At 37.7% G+C, this 17,015-nt stretch overlaps 1 protein-coding gene across 1 annotated transcript; it reads right to left on the bottom strand.

Annotated features, from left to right (window-relative positions):
* Positions 1-10,501: 10,501 nt before the first annotated feature.
* LOC113506056 lies at positions 10,502-12,205 on the bottom strand. Its single transcript, XM_026888915.1, has one exon. It carries the CDS (start codon positions 11,291-11,293, stop codon positions 10,502-10,504), a length of 792 nt encoding a protein of 263 aa, XP_026744716.1. The 5' UTR covers positions 11,294-12,205.
* Positions 12,206-17,015: the final 4,810 nt, after the last annotated feature.

Here is a 17,015-nt window from a genome sequence, read left to right as displayed (position 1 = left end):
TCGGTCTCTTGAAACGGACGAACAGCGAGAGGCCCGTCTTACCTCAGACAGATTTCGACATAGTCTTAATAACTTAGATTTACACATAGATGATCAATCAAGAATTTCGGTGGCGTGGTCCGACAAATATAAAAGTGGGTTTGCTTATATCCTTGCAATTGATTACAGATCATCTTCTTTAATGGGCAATAGTATGTGTTCTTTGTAATGCTTCAAAGTGGAGTAAGGAGTCGGCTGGTTTCTGTTGTTCTGGAGGCAAAATAAATTTGCCTTCTTTCGCAGACCCGCCGGAACCATTGAAATCACTACTTTTAGGGGAACATGAGCAATCTAAACAGTTCTTAGACAATATTCGCACTTATAATAGTGCGTTTCAAATGACATCCTTTGGTGCTCAACAAATCTCAAAAGGTCCTTTCATGCCTACTTTTAAGGTACAAGGTCAGGTTAACCATTTGATAGGATCCCTTTTGCCTGAAGACCAACCTAAGTTTCTTCAAATATATTTCGTATCCGACTACAACGAACAGTCGAATATATGAAATCAATATTTCCCGAATTTAAATACTGAACTAATTTCACAACTTCAAGACATGTTGCATCAGGTTAATTCATATGTATGCAGTTTCAAATCGGCACTAGAAGCTCTTCCTCGATATTATGATAGCAATTATAAAATTGTTATAATTGCCGATAGGCGTCCAACTCAGGAACATCCTAGGCGTTATAATGCTCCATCCACAAATGAAGTTGCTGTGGTATTGGTCGACCAAGAACGTGATAGGCGTGATATTGTTATCCGGTCCAGAGACAATCGTTTGCAACGTATATACGAAACCCACAGGACTTATGACAGTTTGCAATATCCTTTGATATGCTGTCGAGGGGAAGATGGTTATAATTTTGTTTTATACCAAACTGATCCGCATACAGGTGCACCTAATTATAATAAAAAGATTTCATGCCTTCAATTTTATTGTTACCACTTGCAAGTGAGGCGGAATAGTATACTTTCAACGTTTTCGTGGCTTCTTCAATCAGTTTATTGTTGACATGTATGCAAAAATTGAAACCGAAAGGTTAGTTTACTTACGATCTAATCAAAGGCAGCTACGCGCTGAAGAATACGTACACCTTCGCGACGCCATGCAGCAAGATAATGATACGGTGAATATGGGCCGTTTAGTTATTTTACCCTCTTTTTTTACTGATGGTCCACGGTACATGCACGAACGTACTCAAGATGCTTTTTGTTACGTAAGAAAATATGGACGTCCCGACTTATTTATTACAGTAACTACCAATCCTAAGTGTGATGAAATCACTCGGGAGCTTCTTGAGGGTCAAGCACCGCATGACCGCCATGATATCATCGCAAGAGTTTTTCATTTAAAATTAAAATTAATGATAGATCTACTTACCAAAGATAACATTTTTGGAGAAGTATTGTGTTATATGTATAGTGTTGAATGGCAAAAACGCGGCTTACCTCACGCACATATCCTGCTATGGGTAAAAGATGAGGTTCGACCTAATGATGTAGACAGTTTAATCAGTGCTGAAATTCCAAGTCCGATTGCAGATCGCGTGCTATACGACATTGTTAAAACCCATATGGTACATGGTCCATGTGGTGCATTTAACGGGAATTCTCTAGAGCCTAAAGCCTTCCTTGATGAATGGTCTATTCAACACAAAAATAATTTGGACCAGTAGTTCCTGAGATTAGTGCGTTCAAACAAACAAACAAACAAACAAACAAACTCTTCAGCTTTATATATTAGTATAGATTCCGTCTCACTTGCAAGTGGTAACAATAAAATTGAAGGCATGAAATCTTTTTATTATAATTAGGTGCACCTGTATGCGGATCAGTTTGGTACAAAACAAAATTATAACCATCTTCCCCTCGACAGTATATCAAAGGATATTGCAAACTGTCATAAGCCCTGTGGGTTTCGTAAATACGTTGCAAACGATTGTCTTTGGACCGGATAACAATATCACGCCTATCACATTCTTGGTCGACCAATACCACAGCAACTTCATTTGTGGATGGAGCATTATAACGCCTAGGATGTTCCTGAGTTTGACGCCTATCGGCATTTATAACAATTTTATAATTGCTATCATCATATCGAGGAAGAGCTTCTAGTGCCGATTTAAAACTGCATACATATGAATTAACCTGATGCAACATGTCTTGAAGTTGTGAAATTAGTTCAGTATTTAAATTCGGGAAATATTGATTTCTTATATTCGACTGTTCGTTGTAGTCGGATACGAAATATATTTGAAGAAACTTAGGTTGGTCTTCAGGCAAAAGGGATCCTATCAAATGGTAAACCTGTCCTTGTACCTTAAAAGTAAGCATGAAAAGACCTTTTGAGATTTGTTGAGCACCAAAGGATGTCATTTGAAACGCACTATTATAAGTGCGTATATTGTCTAAGGACTGTTTAGATTGCACATGGAACATGTGCAAAAGTAGTGATAGAAGAAGTGAAAAGTAGTTCCGGCGGGTCTGCGAAAGAAGGCAAATTTATTATGCCTCCAGAACAACAGAAACACTACAAAAAACACATGCTACATTTTGCACATACATATTGCCTATGAAAGAAGATGATCTGTAATCAATTGCGAGGTTATAAGCAAACCCACTTTTATATTTGTCGGACCACACCACCGAAATTCTAGATTGATCATCTATGTGTAAATGTAAGTTATTAAGACTATGTCGAAATCTGTTTGAGGTAAGACGGGCCTCTCGCTGTTCGTCCGTTTCAAGATACCGAATATTTTCGATTCTTAATCTTTCATTAGACAAACTTATTAATCGATCTTGTCTCAAAGAATTGTAATTTTCGCGTACCGACTTTATTCGTTGTACATGCTCATGTTCATCTTCAAGAGATCGAATAATATTATGGTGCACCCTATCATTTGTCAAACGGTCTTCATATTGGGAAAAAGTTTCAGATTCTCGAGATAAAATATGACGTTCGCGATCAGCTGTAAGCCGTAGTTCTCTTTCAGTGAAGGTTTCTGACTCGCGAGACAATGTATGACGTTCGCGGTCAGCTGTGAGGCGTAACTCCCTGTCAGTAAAGGTTTCTGACTCGCGAGATAATGTATGCCGTTCGCGGTCAGCTGTGACACGTAATTCCCTTTCCGTGAAGGTTTCTGACCCGCAAGATAATATATGCTGCTCTCGGTCAGCTGTGAGCCGTAGCTCTCGTTGTGAAGCAGTTTCAGCTTCTCGGGATAACACATGTTGTTCTCGGTCAATAGTAAGCCTAAGTTCTCGTTGAGAAAAGCTTTGAGACGCACGTGATGTAGCTCGTCTCGCTCTGTCAGCTGCTAATCGCATCTCTCTCTCTGGAGAGCTTGCATTGGCTCGAGAAGTTGAGGCACTAACTCTCATAGAGTTTAATCGATGTGCTTTTTCCTCTGCTGATTCTTGAGAACGCGCATTTCTCATCCTCTTAGCATCTCTCGAATTTCGAGATAAAGATGGTCGTTTTTTAGGTGGCATTTTGTATTTTTAATTAACGGTATATTAAATATAGCTGTTGCCCGCGACTTCGTCCCCGTGAGTAGAAGATATAAGTTATGATTCATACCTGCCCTGTTTTTTTTACATTTTCCATTGTATCTTCGCTCCTATTAGTCGCAGCGTGATGTTTTATAGCCTAAAGCCTTCCTTGATGAATGGTCTATTCAACACAAAAATATTTTTTCAATTTGGACCAGTAGTTCCTGAGATTAGCGCGTTCAAACAAACAAACAAACAAACTCTTCAGCTTTATATATTAGTATATATAGATTATTAACAGCCAGTCTAATCATTATTTAATAAAGATATGTGTCTAGCACATATGTTTATGTGGAATAAATAATTGCACATATGTTAGTATTTATTTCTACATAAAACGATGTTTCATAATTATTGTTTAGAGATAGAATTATGATAAATGAAATATTAATTCAGAGCTTTTCTAGGTGTTAAACAAAGTCTGGACATGGAATTGAATATGCCACGTTCTCCATCCTACAGTCCTGTTATAGATAGCTATACCGAACAATCTAACGTTAGTTTCCAAGTGACCATCAATGTTTGACAACTGAATTCATATTTGATGTTGTTTAATAACAAAATCATTCATATTTTAATTACAGAATTTGAGAGATAGCTCAGATCCCGTTCTTAATCCGTTTTATTATGCTCAAGATCGAGAGAGCTGGTACGCCGAAGTGGCGGCAAATGTATGTGAAGAGAACAGACTACAAGAAATAGAAAAGAAAAAAATAAAGAAGAAAAAAACGAACCTAAATCTTATAAAAACAAATCTTTTGTGATGCGTAAAGAGTCTGGTCATGTTCGCCGAATAATAAAAATAATTATACATGATGCGGATGATCATCATATGGAAAATATAGACAGTGATCCAGATAGTGCAAGTGTGAATATTCAGTATTTAGTGCGAGAAGACGTTGATGAAATTTTGTGTGAAACGGACTATTTAGTTACTAAAATTGTTAAAAAGTTAAGTTCAAATTCATTTAATTGATATTTAAAATATAATCATTCTAAATATTTTAAGCTTTTTATTTCTACATCTTAAAATTTTAAGTAATCGCTACTGCACAACATATATAAGGCAGCACGATGAGCAATAGCGAGCGCATTCCATTTGCATAAGGCAGTCGTGTCGTATAGTCTATACCGACTGTTGCTCGAATTTCATGCATGTGTCGTTAAATTGTAAAAATGAATGTAATTACTTAATGTATTGCATCAAATCAGACCAGTCGGAATATTGTGCAAGTATTCAAAAGTAATGATTTCTGAAATGAAGTTTCTGGATCTTTTCTATATTACGAATGAATACTATGAATGAAACTAATAGTGAAATTGGGGGGGCCTGGATCTATGTGATCCAGGTCCCCCAATTTTACTCTACTAAACACGTTCTTTGCAAGCATAGGAAAAAAATTGGCCGAAAGACACGATTGCCGTCCTAATACCTCAAAACCATAGAAATCTAAATAACAAGGTAATAGAAATGGCATATACCGCGGCGATCTATCGAAACGCATGTCGCCGGTGGGCGGGGCTTCAACACATTCACAGCAAATAACTACGCAATAACGCAAACATTAACATCGAGAAGACCAAGCAAACAATACTAGGCCGTACGTCTAATGCAATAAGGTTGACTTTGTCGTTGAATGGATTTACTAACTCACACAGTCATTGCATTTTTTTGCATTAGTTGTAGTGATTACGTAAACTACACTAGGGATTGACTACGGATCCGAAATATAATGAAAGACGAAATTATGAGTGACAATGTTTTTTGTTGTATTCTTCTATGGATTACATTATAATATGTACCCACTTACAAAAAAAAATCGCTAATTGTCGGTTGACAAAAAAAAAATATTATTAAGAAATACTTGGTACCTAGGTAGGTTTGGTATATACGGTGACTTTTTAGTCGTCTTACAAAAGCAGCCCTGTTCATGTATCGAATGACTAGTAAACGTTCATAATAAAAAAATAGGTATTTATGAGATTTGGATAAGTTTAAATTGCAATTTTTATTCAATGCTATGCTATAGCGCAAGGCGTACTTTTTGAAACATTCAGTTGCGAGCGCGGTCCGAGCCGTAAAAATAGAGAGGGGCGCGGGCGGCGGCGGGCGGCAAGTTATCAAGCATGCAACTAATTTCATAGTGTATATTCGGCCTAAGTTGTAGGGTACCAATTTCGTTTACCCGTGGTAGTCATCCACTTGTCTTTTGTATTTATTTGCAACCTGCGGGATTCTGAAATAAAAATATATTCAATAATATGTTCACAAAAACAAACGACTATTAAATATTATGTTTCGTTATACATTTCTCTTTTTACAACGGTGCATTTCTGTAAGTCTCTTACTGCAGAGGCAATGATTAGTAAAGAATGCAATTGTTGCAGGATGGTGCGATATAAATATGGTTTATAATGAAGGTTATGTTTTGAAATTTAATTTTGCAATAACATCAATATTACTGCAATAATTTACTTACCGATAAAATGTTATCTATTTATTTATGTTATTACACGATGCAGATGAATTTCCAGCCTGAGAAACGCCGCAAAACACCATTTTTAGTGGTTCTTGCTGTGACGACGTTCCGCGAGCAACTGAGCGTAAGTTCGCGCGCTGGTGTCGTCCAAGACACCAGTGTGGCGACAAGGTCACGCGGCGTTGGCACTTCTATTACCTTGTTATTTAGATTTCTATGCTCAAAACCAATCAATTCATTTAGTAAATCAATAGTACTTCTGCCTGCAACCGAACAGGAAATTAAACTACTAATACAAAACTTAAAAAATAAATGTGCTGTAGGCTTAGATAGCATTTCAGTTTACATTCTTAAAAAATACATAGAGATAATCACACCACCACTAACTTATATTTGCAACCTGTCTCTTTCCACGGGAGTCTTTTCGAAAGCTTTTAAAAAAGCCAGAATTACGCCGGTATTTAAAAATGGAGATAGGTCATGTGTAAATAACTATCGTCCTATAGCTATTCTTCCAACATTATCAAAGATATTAGAACGAATTATGAACTCCAGACTTGTAGACTTCTTAGAAAAAAACAATTTGTTATCATCGACACAATTTGGATTCCGTGTAGGTCGGTCGACGTCGGAGGCTGTTCATCAACTAACTGATTTTATTGCTACAAACTTAGACAATAAACAAAAAGTCATTACAATATTTTTAGATTTAGCTAAAGCGTTCGACACAGTATTTGTACCTAATTTATTAGGCAAACTCGAAAGTCTCGGCGTCAAAGGCCTTCCACTGAAACTTTTTAAGGACTACCTTCAGGGAAGAAGACAGGTTGTTAGGACGGGTGATTGAGTGAGTGACGAGCTACCGGTTGAATATGGCGTACCGCAGGGCAGTATCCTCGGCCCTACCTTATTTCTAGTTATCATAAACGAACTATGTCAAATAAACATCAAAAATGGTAAACTTATCTCTTTCGCTGATGGCACTGCCCTGCTCTTCCATGCTAATACATGGGAAGAGGTCAGTCAGTTGGCCCAAATAGGATTCAACCTAGTGACACATTGGCTAAAAGAAAATATTTTAACTTTAAACGTTGATAAAACAAAATTTGTTACTTACAGCAATAAAAACTTTAATCATCCTGATCTCAGCAGCCCAGTTCATGTATCCAATGACTAGAACACGTTCATGATAAAAAAATTGGTATTTATGAGATTTGAATAAATTTAAAATGCAATTTTTATTCAATATTATGATGCCATGTGTAGTTTTTTAGAAACACAGCTCTGTTGCGAACGCGATCCGAGCCTTGTAACAATGATGAGGAGCGCGGGCGGCGGCGTTTTTATCATTTTTAAGAGTATATTTCAGATTTCTCTTGTTTAATTTTTCTTCGTACTTATTATCTTAGTTGCTGATAAAAAAATAATAATCGCGCCTAGGGGTATTTTACGTCGTATACATGTATTGGGCTGCTTTTGTAAGACGACTAAAAAATCACCGTGTATATGAGAAACTTTCTTTCCAACCAAATTTAGAAGCGTTAATTGGTAGAACGCGTAAACTCATATATATTTTTAAGGCACTACGCCATGTAGCTGATCAGGTGATCATTAAATCAGTCTATGTTGCGCTATGCCAGTCACTATTGGCGTATTGCATAACTTCTTGGGGTGGTGCTGCAAAGAAGAAAATAATCTCAGTTGGAACAATTGCATTGACATTTGTACAGATGGGGCCAAGGCGATGACAGGTAAAACAGCAGGAGCAGTGTCACGAATGAAAAATAAAGTGCCTAATTGTAGTTCCAGTAATTGTATTCTGCATAGACAAGCACTTGCGATGAAGCAAATGCCGTCAAATCTAAAATTATTTATTATTTATTTATTTATTTATTTATTTATGTACACACAACATTGTAGGAATAAAACAAGTATAAAAATGAAAATACAATAGGTACAAAGGTACTGCTTATTTCTTAAGAAATTTCTGCCAGCAGACCTGCGACAGGAGATAAGAAAAAAGGAAACATAGACACAGTGTGTAAACAAAAAAAAAATATATATAGGAAAAAAAGAAGTACAATTTATATCAAATATATACATGGATATATATATATATATATATATATATAAAGTTACATGGATGAGGAAATAAGACTATCTTACTGAGGCGAGATAGTGTTCTTTGACACGACGTTTGAATAGGCTGACAGATTGGGAGCCACAGACTGAAAGACGTCAGAAAATCAGAGACTTGACGATGGACTATGTGCTCAAGTACTTTGGAGAGAAAAGGAAGTATTGAAATAGGTCGGTATTGGGAGAAAGAGGTGGGATTCGAGGATTTCGGGAGAGGAATAACATGAGCGCGTTTCCACGCAGAGGGAAAGGAATTGGATGAGAGAGAATAGTTGAATAAATGTGTAAGAATGGGGAGTAATTGTGGGAGAATGGGGAATACCATACGAGAGCACAGGTTGTCGTTACCCACCGCAGAGGAAGAAATGGCTAAAACAGATTTTCTGACGTCATCTTCAGTAACAGGAGAAAAATAGAAATGAGGACAGCGAGGAGCCGGTAGACAAGTAAGCTCGAGTAGAGTGGAAGATTTAGTAGAAATGTCAAGAGTAATAGGGGGAAGAGAAAAATGGTGATTTAAGGCAGTAAGGTCAATTTGTTTATCGGCACTCAGGCTAGGCCTGCCGATTCCAACTGACCGCAGAAATTTCCAGACGTCGCTGGAGCCACGATCGACGAGGTTATCGTGAAAGTGCTTTCTCCTGGCGGACTGGCATAGATGGTTACAGTGGTTGCGTGCAGTTTTGTAGTGGACAAGGTTGTCAACAGTAGGCCTGCGTTCAAATTTGCGCTTTGCTCTGTCCCTCCGAGCCATGGCATCCAGAATGGTGGGTGTGATCCAAGGAGCTGATTCACGACGAACTTTCACTAAACGAACTGGAGCATGTCGGTCGAACAAATCAAGTAAGAGAGATGTGAATAGGTTAACTTTGTCGTCAATGTCACAGATATCTGCCACAGGGCTCCAGTCAATAAGATTGGCATCATGGCGCAATGCCTCCAAGTTCATACTCTTAAAGCTACGCAACCTCAAGAGTTGAGGTTTGAGTTTAGGGGTACGAATACGATATGAAAGGAAAAGAAGGTTGTGGTAGGAAAAACATGCAGGAAGTTGGCCATGGTCAGAAACATTAGATGGAGACGATACAAACATGAGATCAAGCAAGGAAGGAGATGAATTCGGGGCAAAGTGAGTGACAGAAAGAGGGAGAATATGAAGATTGATAGACGATAGTAGGCCTTGCAGTCTTCTCGCACGGGAGTCATTCTTCAATAAACATGTATTGAAGTCACCCATTATGATGACGTGATGATACAGGGGACAAAGGTTAGAGAGCTGCATTCCAGATCATCAAAATAGTTAATGTGGCAATTGGGACTATAAAAAACAGCGATTAAAATTTTGGAGTGATTGACCAGGACCTCAAGGAAAAGGTATTCAGCCGATTCGGAGTAAAGGGAAGGAGATGTACAAATAATCTTGTAGGATAAATCGGCTCGGAGATAGATAGCAACTCCACCCCCGCCTTTCCCAGTTCTATCGTTGCGAATCAACACAAAACCGGGAAGCGCAAAGTGGGTCGAAGGAAGGGAGGGCTTAAGGAACGATTCAGAAACGAGAAGGATGTCAAGATGGACGCTACTAAAGGATGCCAGAAGATCGGAGTAGTGAGCAGGAACACTCTGAGCGTTGATGTGGGCGATATGGAGATTTTTGGGGTAGTTAGAAAAAAGATGAGAAAGGTTTTCATGCAGCGAACGTGGGATTGATGCATCGTGACTGTCTGCGCTAGCAAAACTATCGGATGTGGAACATGAGAAGAAGCTATCGTTAAAATTTTCTACAACATCCATGTAAGATTATGATATATAAATTTAATACAAATGTATAAAATTAAAATTTAAAATAAGTTAAAATATACAATAAGTGGCTCGATGGGTTGCTTAAAAGACAACCTCCCCAACTCTCAAGAAAAATACAAAATACGGAAAAAAAAAGAAAAAATAATTATAAGTAAAATAAGACTTCACTGCGATGCACCTAGACTAATGATGAAACGAAACGTAATGAACAGAACGCATTATTGCGTTTGACAGTTGGCAGCTGACAGCTGTCAGTTCTCAGCGACGGATATGTCAATAACAATATTGAATAGGTTACCGACTAATTTATAATAATAATGTAATAAAAATGAAGGTATCAACGAAAGGAAATAAAATAAGTGCAAGACGGTGGTTGAAACAAAAAGTTATATAAGAGTAAGCTATGATGCAGCAGTAAAAAGAGGTGCAAAGCAGCAAAGTCAGAACGGATACTATAGATAAACATGCATGATTATAAAACTACTTAATTGCGACGCTTTAACCTTCTTTGGAGCTTGTTGACGGGTGTAGCGGGCTCGGAAGACAATGGAGCAGGCTGAGGCGAAGTTGGAACTGCCGGCTGCGCAAGGACATCGTTGCTCAGGGGATATTTAGAAAGAAGTTTTTGAAGTTCATCCATGCTTTCTAATTTGTGACGAGACTTGTCAGGAGTGATGATTAATATCTTGCCCTCACTCGACCAGCAATTAGACATTCCAAAATGTTTGCGTGCGGCAACGAAGGTTTGGTGTCGCATACGAGTCAAGAATTCAGATATAGTGTAACCGGTACCTTTAAGTGATTTCTTGGCATCCCAAACAAGTTGGCGATGCTCGGTGGTGAAAAACCTGACAAGTATTGGCCTGGAACGCTTGCCTGATCCTAACCGGTGGCACACATGGATGTTCTCCCTGGAGAGCTCGTTCAACTTCAAGCTGTCATGGAATACTTGAGAGACAACATCAGGGACCTTCTCATCTTTAGCTTCAGGGACTCCATGGATTAAAAGCACCTTGCGCCGCATAATAGTTTCATGCCTGTCAAAACCTTGTGAAAGTAACTCCAATTGAGTTTTGAACTTTGAAAGAGCTTGCATAACAAAGCTTTTGAAGTCACTAAATTCTTGCGAGAGTGAGGTTAGACTTGCAACTGGTGTTGAAGCAGCAGAGGAGGAGGAGCCAGCGGTAGCGGATGCCAACTTTGCTTCATAAGCAGCCATCTTTGTAGTGAAGAGGGATTCCAACTCTTCCAGGTTCAGTGCTAGTTTAGCATCCATGGTGATGAAGTGCGGGGTCAAAGGTGAAAGTTAAAAAGTAGCGTAAATGACTTGAAAACAGTTATTAGTGAGTAAAGGGGGGTCTATGAAGCAACTGGGTCGGTCAAAACATTAAAATATTCTAGAATAAGATTAATAAATAGGAGCAAAAAAAAAATATATGTGTGTCTCACTGTGTCTACCCACAAATCCCACAATTAGTTATGGATGAAGCGGTAAAAATAATTAATTTTATCAAATCACGACCACTACAATCCCGATTGTTCTCATTATTGTGTGAAGATTATGGCAGCAAACATAAAACACTGCTGCTCCATACAGAAGTGCGATGGCTGTCTCGGGGTAAAACTTTAACAAGGCTATTTGAACTTAGCCGAGTTACAAATGTTTCTTGCAGCAGATACTTCTTTTAATTTGAAGGCCCGTTTGTATGATAAAACTTGGTTGTTCCGATTGGCTTTTTTGGCGGATATCTTTCAAAAACTTAACGAATTAAACTTATCGTTGCAAGGTAAACAGACAACAGTGTTTCAGGCCTATAATAAAATAACTGCTTTTAAAAGAAAATTAGATTTTTGGATCATTTGCATTGGTAAGAAAGAAATAGAAAGTTTTACGTTACTCAGTGAGTTTGTTAGCGAAAACGATTCAGAAATGTTTGAAGATGATGTGTTTGAAGAATTGGTCCAATATCTCAGTTCGATGCGCGCATCTTTTGAAAAGTATTTTCCCGAAGAACACAATACAACAATTAAAGTGAATTCATGGATTAATAATCCTTTTATACCCAACTTGGAAAAGCCTAAAAACATATCAAACGAGATATATGAATCTCTTTTAGAAATGTCATCAGACACAAGTATGGAGTCACTGTTCAAAACGACGCCTCTCAATGATTTTTGGTGAAAATCCAAGATGAATATAAAGAAAGAAAGAAAGAAAATATATTTATTTGTGCTAAAAAAGTGACGCATACACACAAAAACAAATAAATTAAAATAGAAAATAAAAGGGGGAAAATATGCGTCATATTAACACAAAACGGCCGATGCTCAGCATAATGCTGAGACCCTACACAAGTCAGAGCCCCAGCGCTGATTTTCAGCACCAGCCGATGCTGACGTATAACGGCTATAGCCGGCTAACGGTGACATCACTAATTAATAAAAATAAGAAAAAGCTGGAATATAATTATATACACACTAATTATAAAATTAGAATGTTTGTAGTGTAAAAAAATAAAAAAATAAATAAAAAATAAATAAACAGTGGTGACATTCTAAATCCAAAATATTTACTAAATTATCAATTTTTTTTTCTTTTTTTTTATCTGTACCACTTATCTGTCATAACATGAGTTGTCATGCCAAATTTAATTTATGGTCTGGTGATCAAATGAGTAAGATGGCGGCGCTTGTTATTATGAATTATTGTGTAATGTGGATTAGCGATTATTATACCATAAAAAAGCTTTGATAGTGTATGTGTTTATGTGGTGCGTTATTGGGTGGATTTGTTTTAAGTGGATATATGTATAAGGCAGTGTGGGATCGATGTAGGACCGAACAAGTGCATATGTTGGTGACTGTAAATAAAGTGGTAAGTTTAGAGTTATAAATTAAATCCTAAGGCATAATACACAATCTGATATTCAATGAATTAAATATATAAACATAAAACGCTTAAATTCAATTAAAACTACACCCTAACAAATTCAAATATTGGTACTGACATGCTTATATGCAATGCTTGGCCAAATAGCTCTGGATATTCTTCTCCCGTTCCCAACTACATATTTGTGCGAGACAGGATTCTCTACCTACGCAGCCACGAAAACAAAATATCGCAATAGACTGGACGCCGAAGCTGATATGAGACTCCAACTTTCTTCCATCAAACCTGATATAAACCAATTGATGAAAAATAAAAAACAGTTTCATACCTCCCACTAGTTAGATTTATTCTTTTTTAATGTTTTCAATGATTGTCCTTGGCAATTGGTGAAGTAAATAATAATTAGTAATTGTTACATTGTACTTTTATTATTCTGATTTATAAAGAATACACTTGTAGTGCTCCCTGCGTCACTAATATTACCTATTGGCTCGGTCACACACCAGTATCAGGAGGACGTGCGCGCACGCTCACCGCTCGCACGTAACTGACAACTCTCCCCACTACCCGTGTGTACGAGACAACAACATTTATTGAGTATAGGACACTACATCCCTTCCTTATTATTAATTTTATTTAATTCTTATTAACTTAACCTGTTCCTGTACTCTGTAATTTTGGACGTTATTAAAATCAATTGAATCACTTTTATCTTTTATCTTGCTATATCATACTCAACTCTTTTAATTTAATCGCTGTCACTCCCATTCCCATTTTGAATTTGTTTTGTTGCACTTTCCTTTCTAGTTCTATTTTCTTCAAATGAATTACATTCCTTCTCAGATGCTGGCCAGTCTCTTCATTCCTTACTAATACATCTCCAGTCTCCCCTTCAGTTCTCTCTTGTGCCTTCCTTTTCCTATCCCCATATTCTTTTCCTTTTTCTTTTATAATGGCGTCTCTGTCTCTAACTTCCGAATCTTCAATTCTATAATCATTATCCAAAAAAGGTGGGATTTTATCCCGGTTTAATCTTCTAAAAAAACAGCCTCTGAAGGAGTCTTACCTTTAAGAGTTACTGAGTGTGGTGTCGAGTTGTACATCATAAGATATTCCCAGACGCTCTCATGTAAATCTTTTTTATCAACCTGGCTTATTTTTAACCGCTTCAGTATCTCGATTTTGCCTTTCTACTTCCCCATTCTGCTGAGGCCAGTAGGGTATCGTGTTATATAGTCGCATATTACATTGTTGGCAGAAATCTTTGAATTCCTGACTTACGAATTGAGCACCATTATCAGCAGTTATAGAGGTAAAATAACCAAGCCGGTATTTGGCAAGGGACCCATTAGGTCTATGGCAATATCTACCCACGGAACTGAAGGCAATTCCTTTCGTTTCATAGGTACAGGATGACTCTGCAATTCCACAAGAGTACATCCGCTACATTGTTTGACCATTTCTTCCGCATCTTTGTCGATTCGCAACCATCACACCTTAGTGCGCAGCCGACTTTTCATGGCTACTATCCTCGGGTGCCCCTCGTGTGCAGCATTGAGTACGTCTTTCCTTAATTCTCTTGGATAACAATTTTGTCACCTCTAAGCAGAATGTTATCGTAGAAGCAGAGCTCAGATTCAAACACTTTATAACGCTTTACAGACTCATCCCAGTCATTATTGTACATTCCTCGTTTAATGTTTTTGATTTCTTGATCCTTTTCTGAACTTTTGCTAATGACTTTTAAGGGGATGGCACATGGACATGCTTGCTCGACTATTTGTTGAACAAAATCATCGACGCGTCCCTTTGGAACATCATCGTGTTTAGAAAGTCTTGATAAGGGATCAGCGATATTTGTTTTCCCTGGTCTGTATATTATTTTGTACCTATACGCCTGGAGTCTCAGGACCCATCGCTCTACACGCGCACATGGTTTTTGACCTCTTCCCAAACAAGAATTCAAGGGGTTTATGGTCTGTGATGAGATTGAACTCCTTTCCGAATAAGAATATATTAAAAATATAAATAATAATAAATAAATGCGGACAACATCACATACATTGTTCTGAACCCAAAGTAAGTTGCTATAGCACTTGTGTTATGGAATTCAGATACAACGAAGGTACCACAAACACCCAGACCCGAGACTTGACCCGAGACTGTACTTACTTTCCAGTTCAGTTAACGTACGATTCCTTGGTCCTTGTCTATGTCTCTGAATAAGTACGGCTCCTAACCCTACTGGGCTTGCATCAGCAATAACTTCAGTCTCGTCAGCAACATCGTAGTATCCTAATGTTTCCACGGTCGGTAGCGCCACTTTTAGTTCTCGGAGTACGCAGTCTTGTTCTTTTCCCCAATCATCTGCTATACTTTGCTTCTTTCCTGTCTTTTGTCTCAGCAACTTCCTTAATGGTTCTGTTCTTGTCGTTAGGTTAGGCAACCATTTATTAATATAGTTCACAAGCCCTAAGAAGCTTTGCAGCTCTTCATTATTTCTTGGAATAACAATCGCTTGTATCTACATAACCCTTTGGCCGTAATAAACGTGGTGAGATCTCTGGAGTTCGGATGAATTTCCACTTGGTGGAACGCGTTTTTTATATCTAATCTAGAAAACCATTTGGCTTTTCTTATTTTTGTTAATAAGGTGTCCATACCATACAAGGTAGAGGGTAGTTCTCTCTTAATATCGCCTTCTAACAATTCTTTTATTTTGTCTTCAACTTTTCCTTCAATCGGGATCGGTATTCTTCGGTAAGGCTGTGTGTGTTGGCATTCCTTATTGACTGGTATCTCAACCTGAACATTCAGTTGGGTGATTCTCCGGAAAAAAGTTACATAATTTAAAAACGTCATTATCCTCACCACACTTTTGATACTGCAGATTGACGTATTCTATATTTTTTTATCCAAGTTTGTAAAGTACTCCGGGTATTAATAGATGATTTCAATATTTAAACAATTTAGCCGTACAGTTACTTAGACCAGCTGGTGAGAATAATGACGATGTTAACTTGTGTTACTTTTTTCCGGAGAATCACCCAGTTAATCCCTTGAACCATTATTGATAACGTAAACTGTGGCTGGCTCTGTTCTTTTGTTAACCCGTATAGCAGTGTCAAATGTTCCTTTAACATCCAGTGGGACTTTGCTTCCCATCTCGCATTCTATTACTGCATCATCATTTAAGTTGAAGATGTAATAACTCCCTTCACCTTCTTTTGATTTCTCACCCGGTTTTTCCGTTTCTACTATATTCACTTCATTCTTACTTCGCTTACTTTGGCTTTTACTATTATAAGACTCTTCGTGATCTTCAATTTTCCGTTTTTTTTTTTTTTGTAAAGACTTACACATAGAACTAAAATGACCTGTTTTGTTACCCGAGATGCATTTTTTCCTTTTCGCTGGACAAGTCTGATTTGCCCGTGTATGTTCCTTGTACCCACACCTGCTACATACTGCTTTTTCCATATTCTTCCAGTTGATGTCCTACAATCTCCAGCGTATTAGCTTCTTTTATAATTTTGTCTAGTGTGACATCATTTCCTAAGGTTAGTATTTTTTTCCGTAATTCTGCTGAAGAACATTTTCCGACTACTTGCTCTATCAAATGTTCATCTGGCTCGTAAACTCATTTTCCTGCTTGCTGTCTAAGTCTAATTACAATTTTTCCGAATTTCTCTCCTTCTTTGTTTTATCTGACGAAACACATGTCTCTCAAATATTTTGTTTTGTTAGGCAGGAAGTAGGCATCAAGTTTCTCAATTGCAATTTTGTAAACGTCAGTGTTCTCTTCTGGTCCAACAACGTATGCTCCTGGTATATTGTAAATTATTTCTTATATTCTATCCTCCTAAAAGCAATAAGGTTGCTCTCTTTTTTAAATCTCCACTTATCCTGCTGCATCTAAATAAATATTCAGAGACCTTTTCCACCGTTCCCATCGTAAGGCTACTACCGCATTGTCACCCTCAAGGTCGAGCTTTTCTGGGGTCGGAAGGATATTCGCCATTTTGTAGAGTAGGTTTGGGGCAACCTAGAACCAATGGACCTTATGCTCAGGCTCACCATTTACTAATACTTCTCAATTTAGTCACAT

The sequence above is a fragment of the Trichoplusia ni genome, chromosome 28, assembly GCF_003590095.1.
Source record: "Trichoplusia ni isolate ovarian cell line Hi5 chromosome 28, tn1, whole genome shotgun sequence".
NCBI classification, from domain to species: domain Eukaryota; kingdom Metazoa; phylum Arthropoda; class Insecta; order Lepidoptera; family Noctuidae; genus Trichoplusia; species Trichoplusia ni.
Note: the sequence above shows the minus strand (reverse complement) of the source record. Positions and strands in the feature narration are given on the sequence as shown.

Excerpts from the sequence above, each read along its gene's own strand:
- LOC113506056 (XM_026888915.1), bottom strand. The coding sequence starts at position 11,293 with ATGGATGCTAAACTAGCACTGAACCTGGAAGAGTTGGAATCCCTCTTC.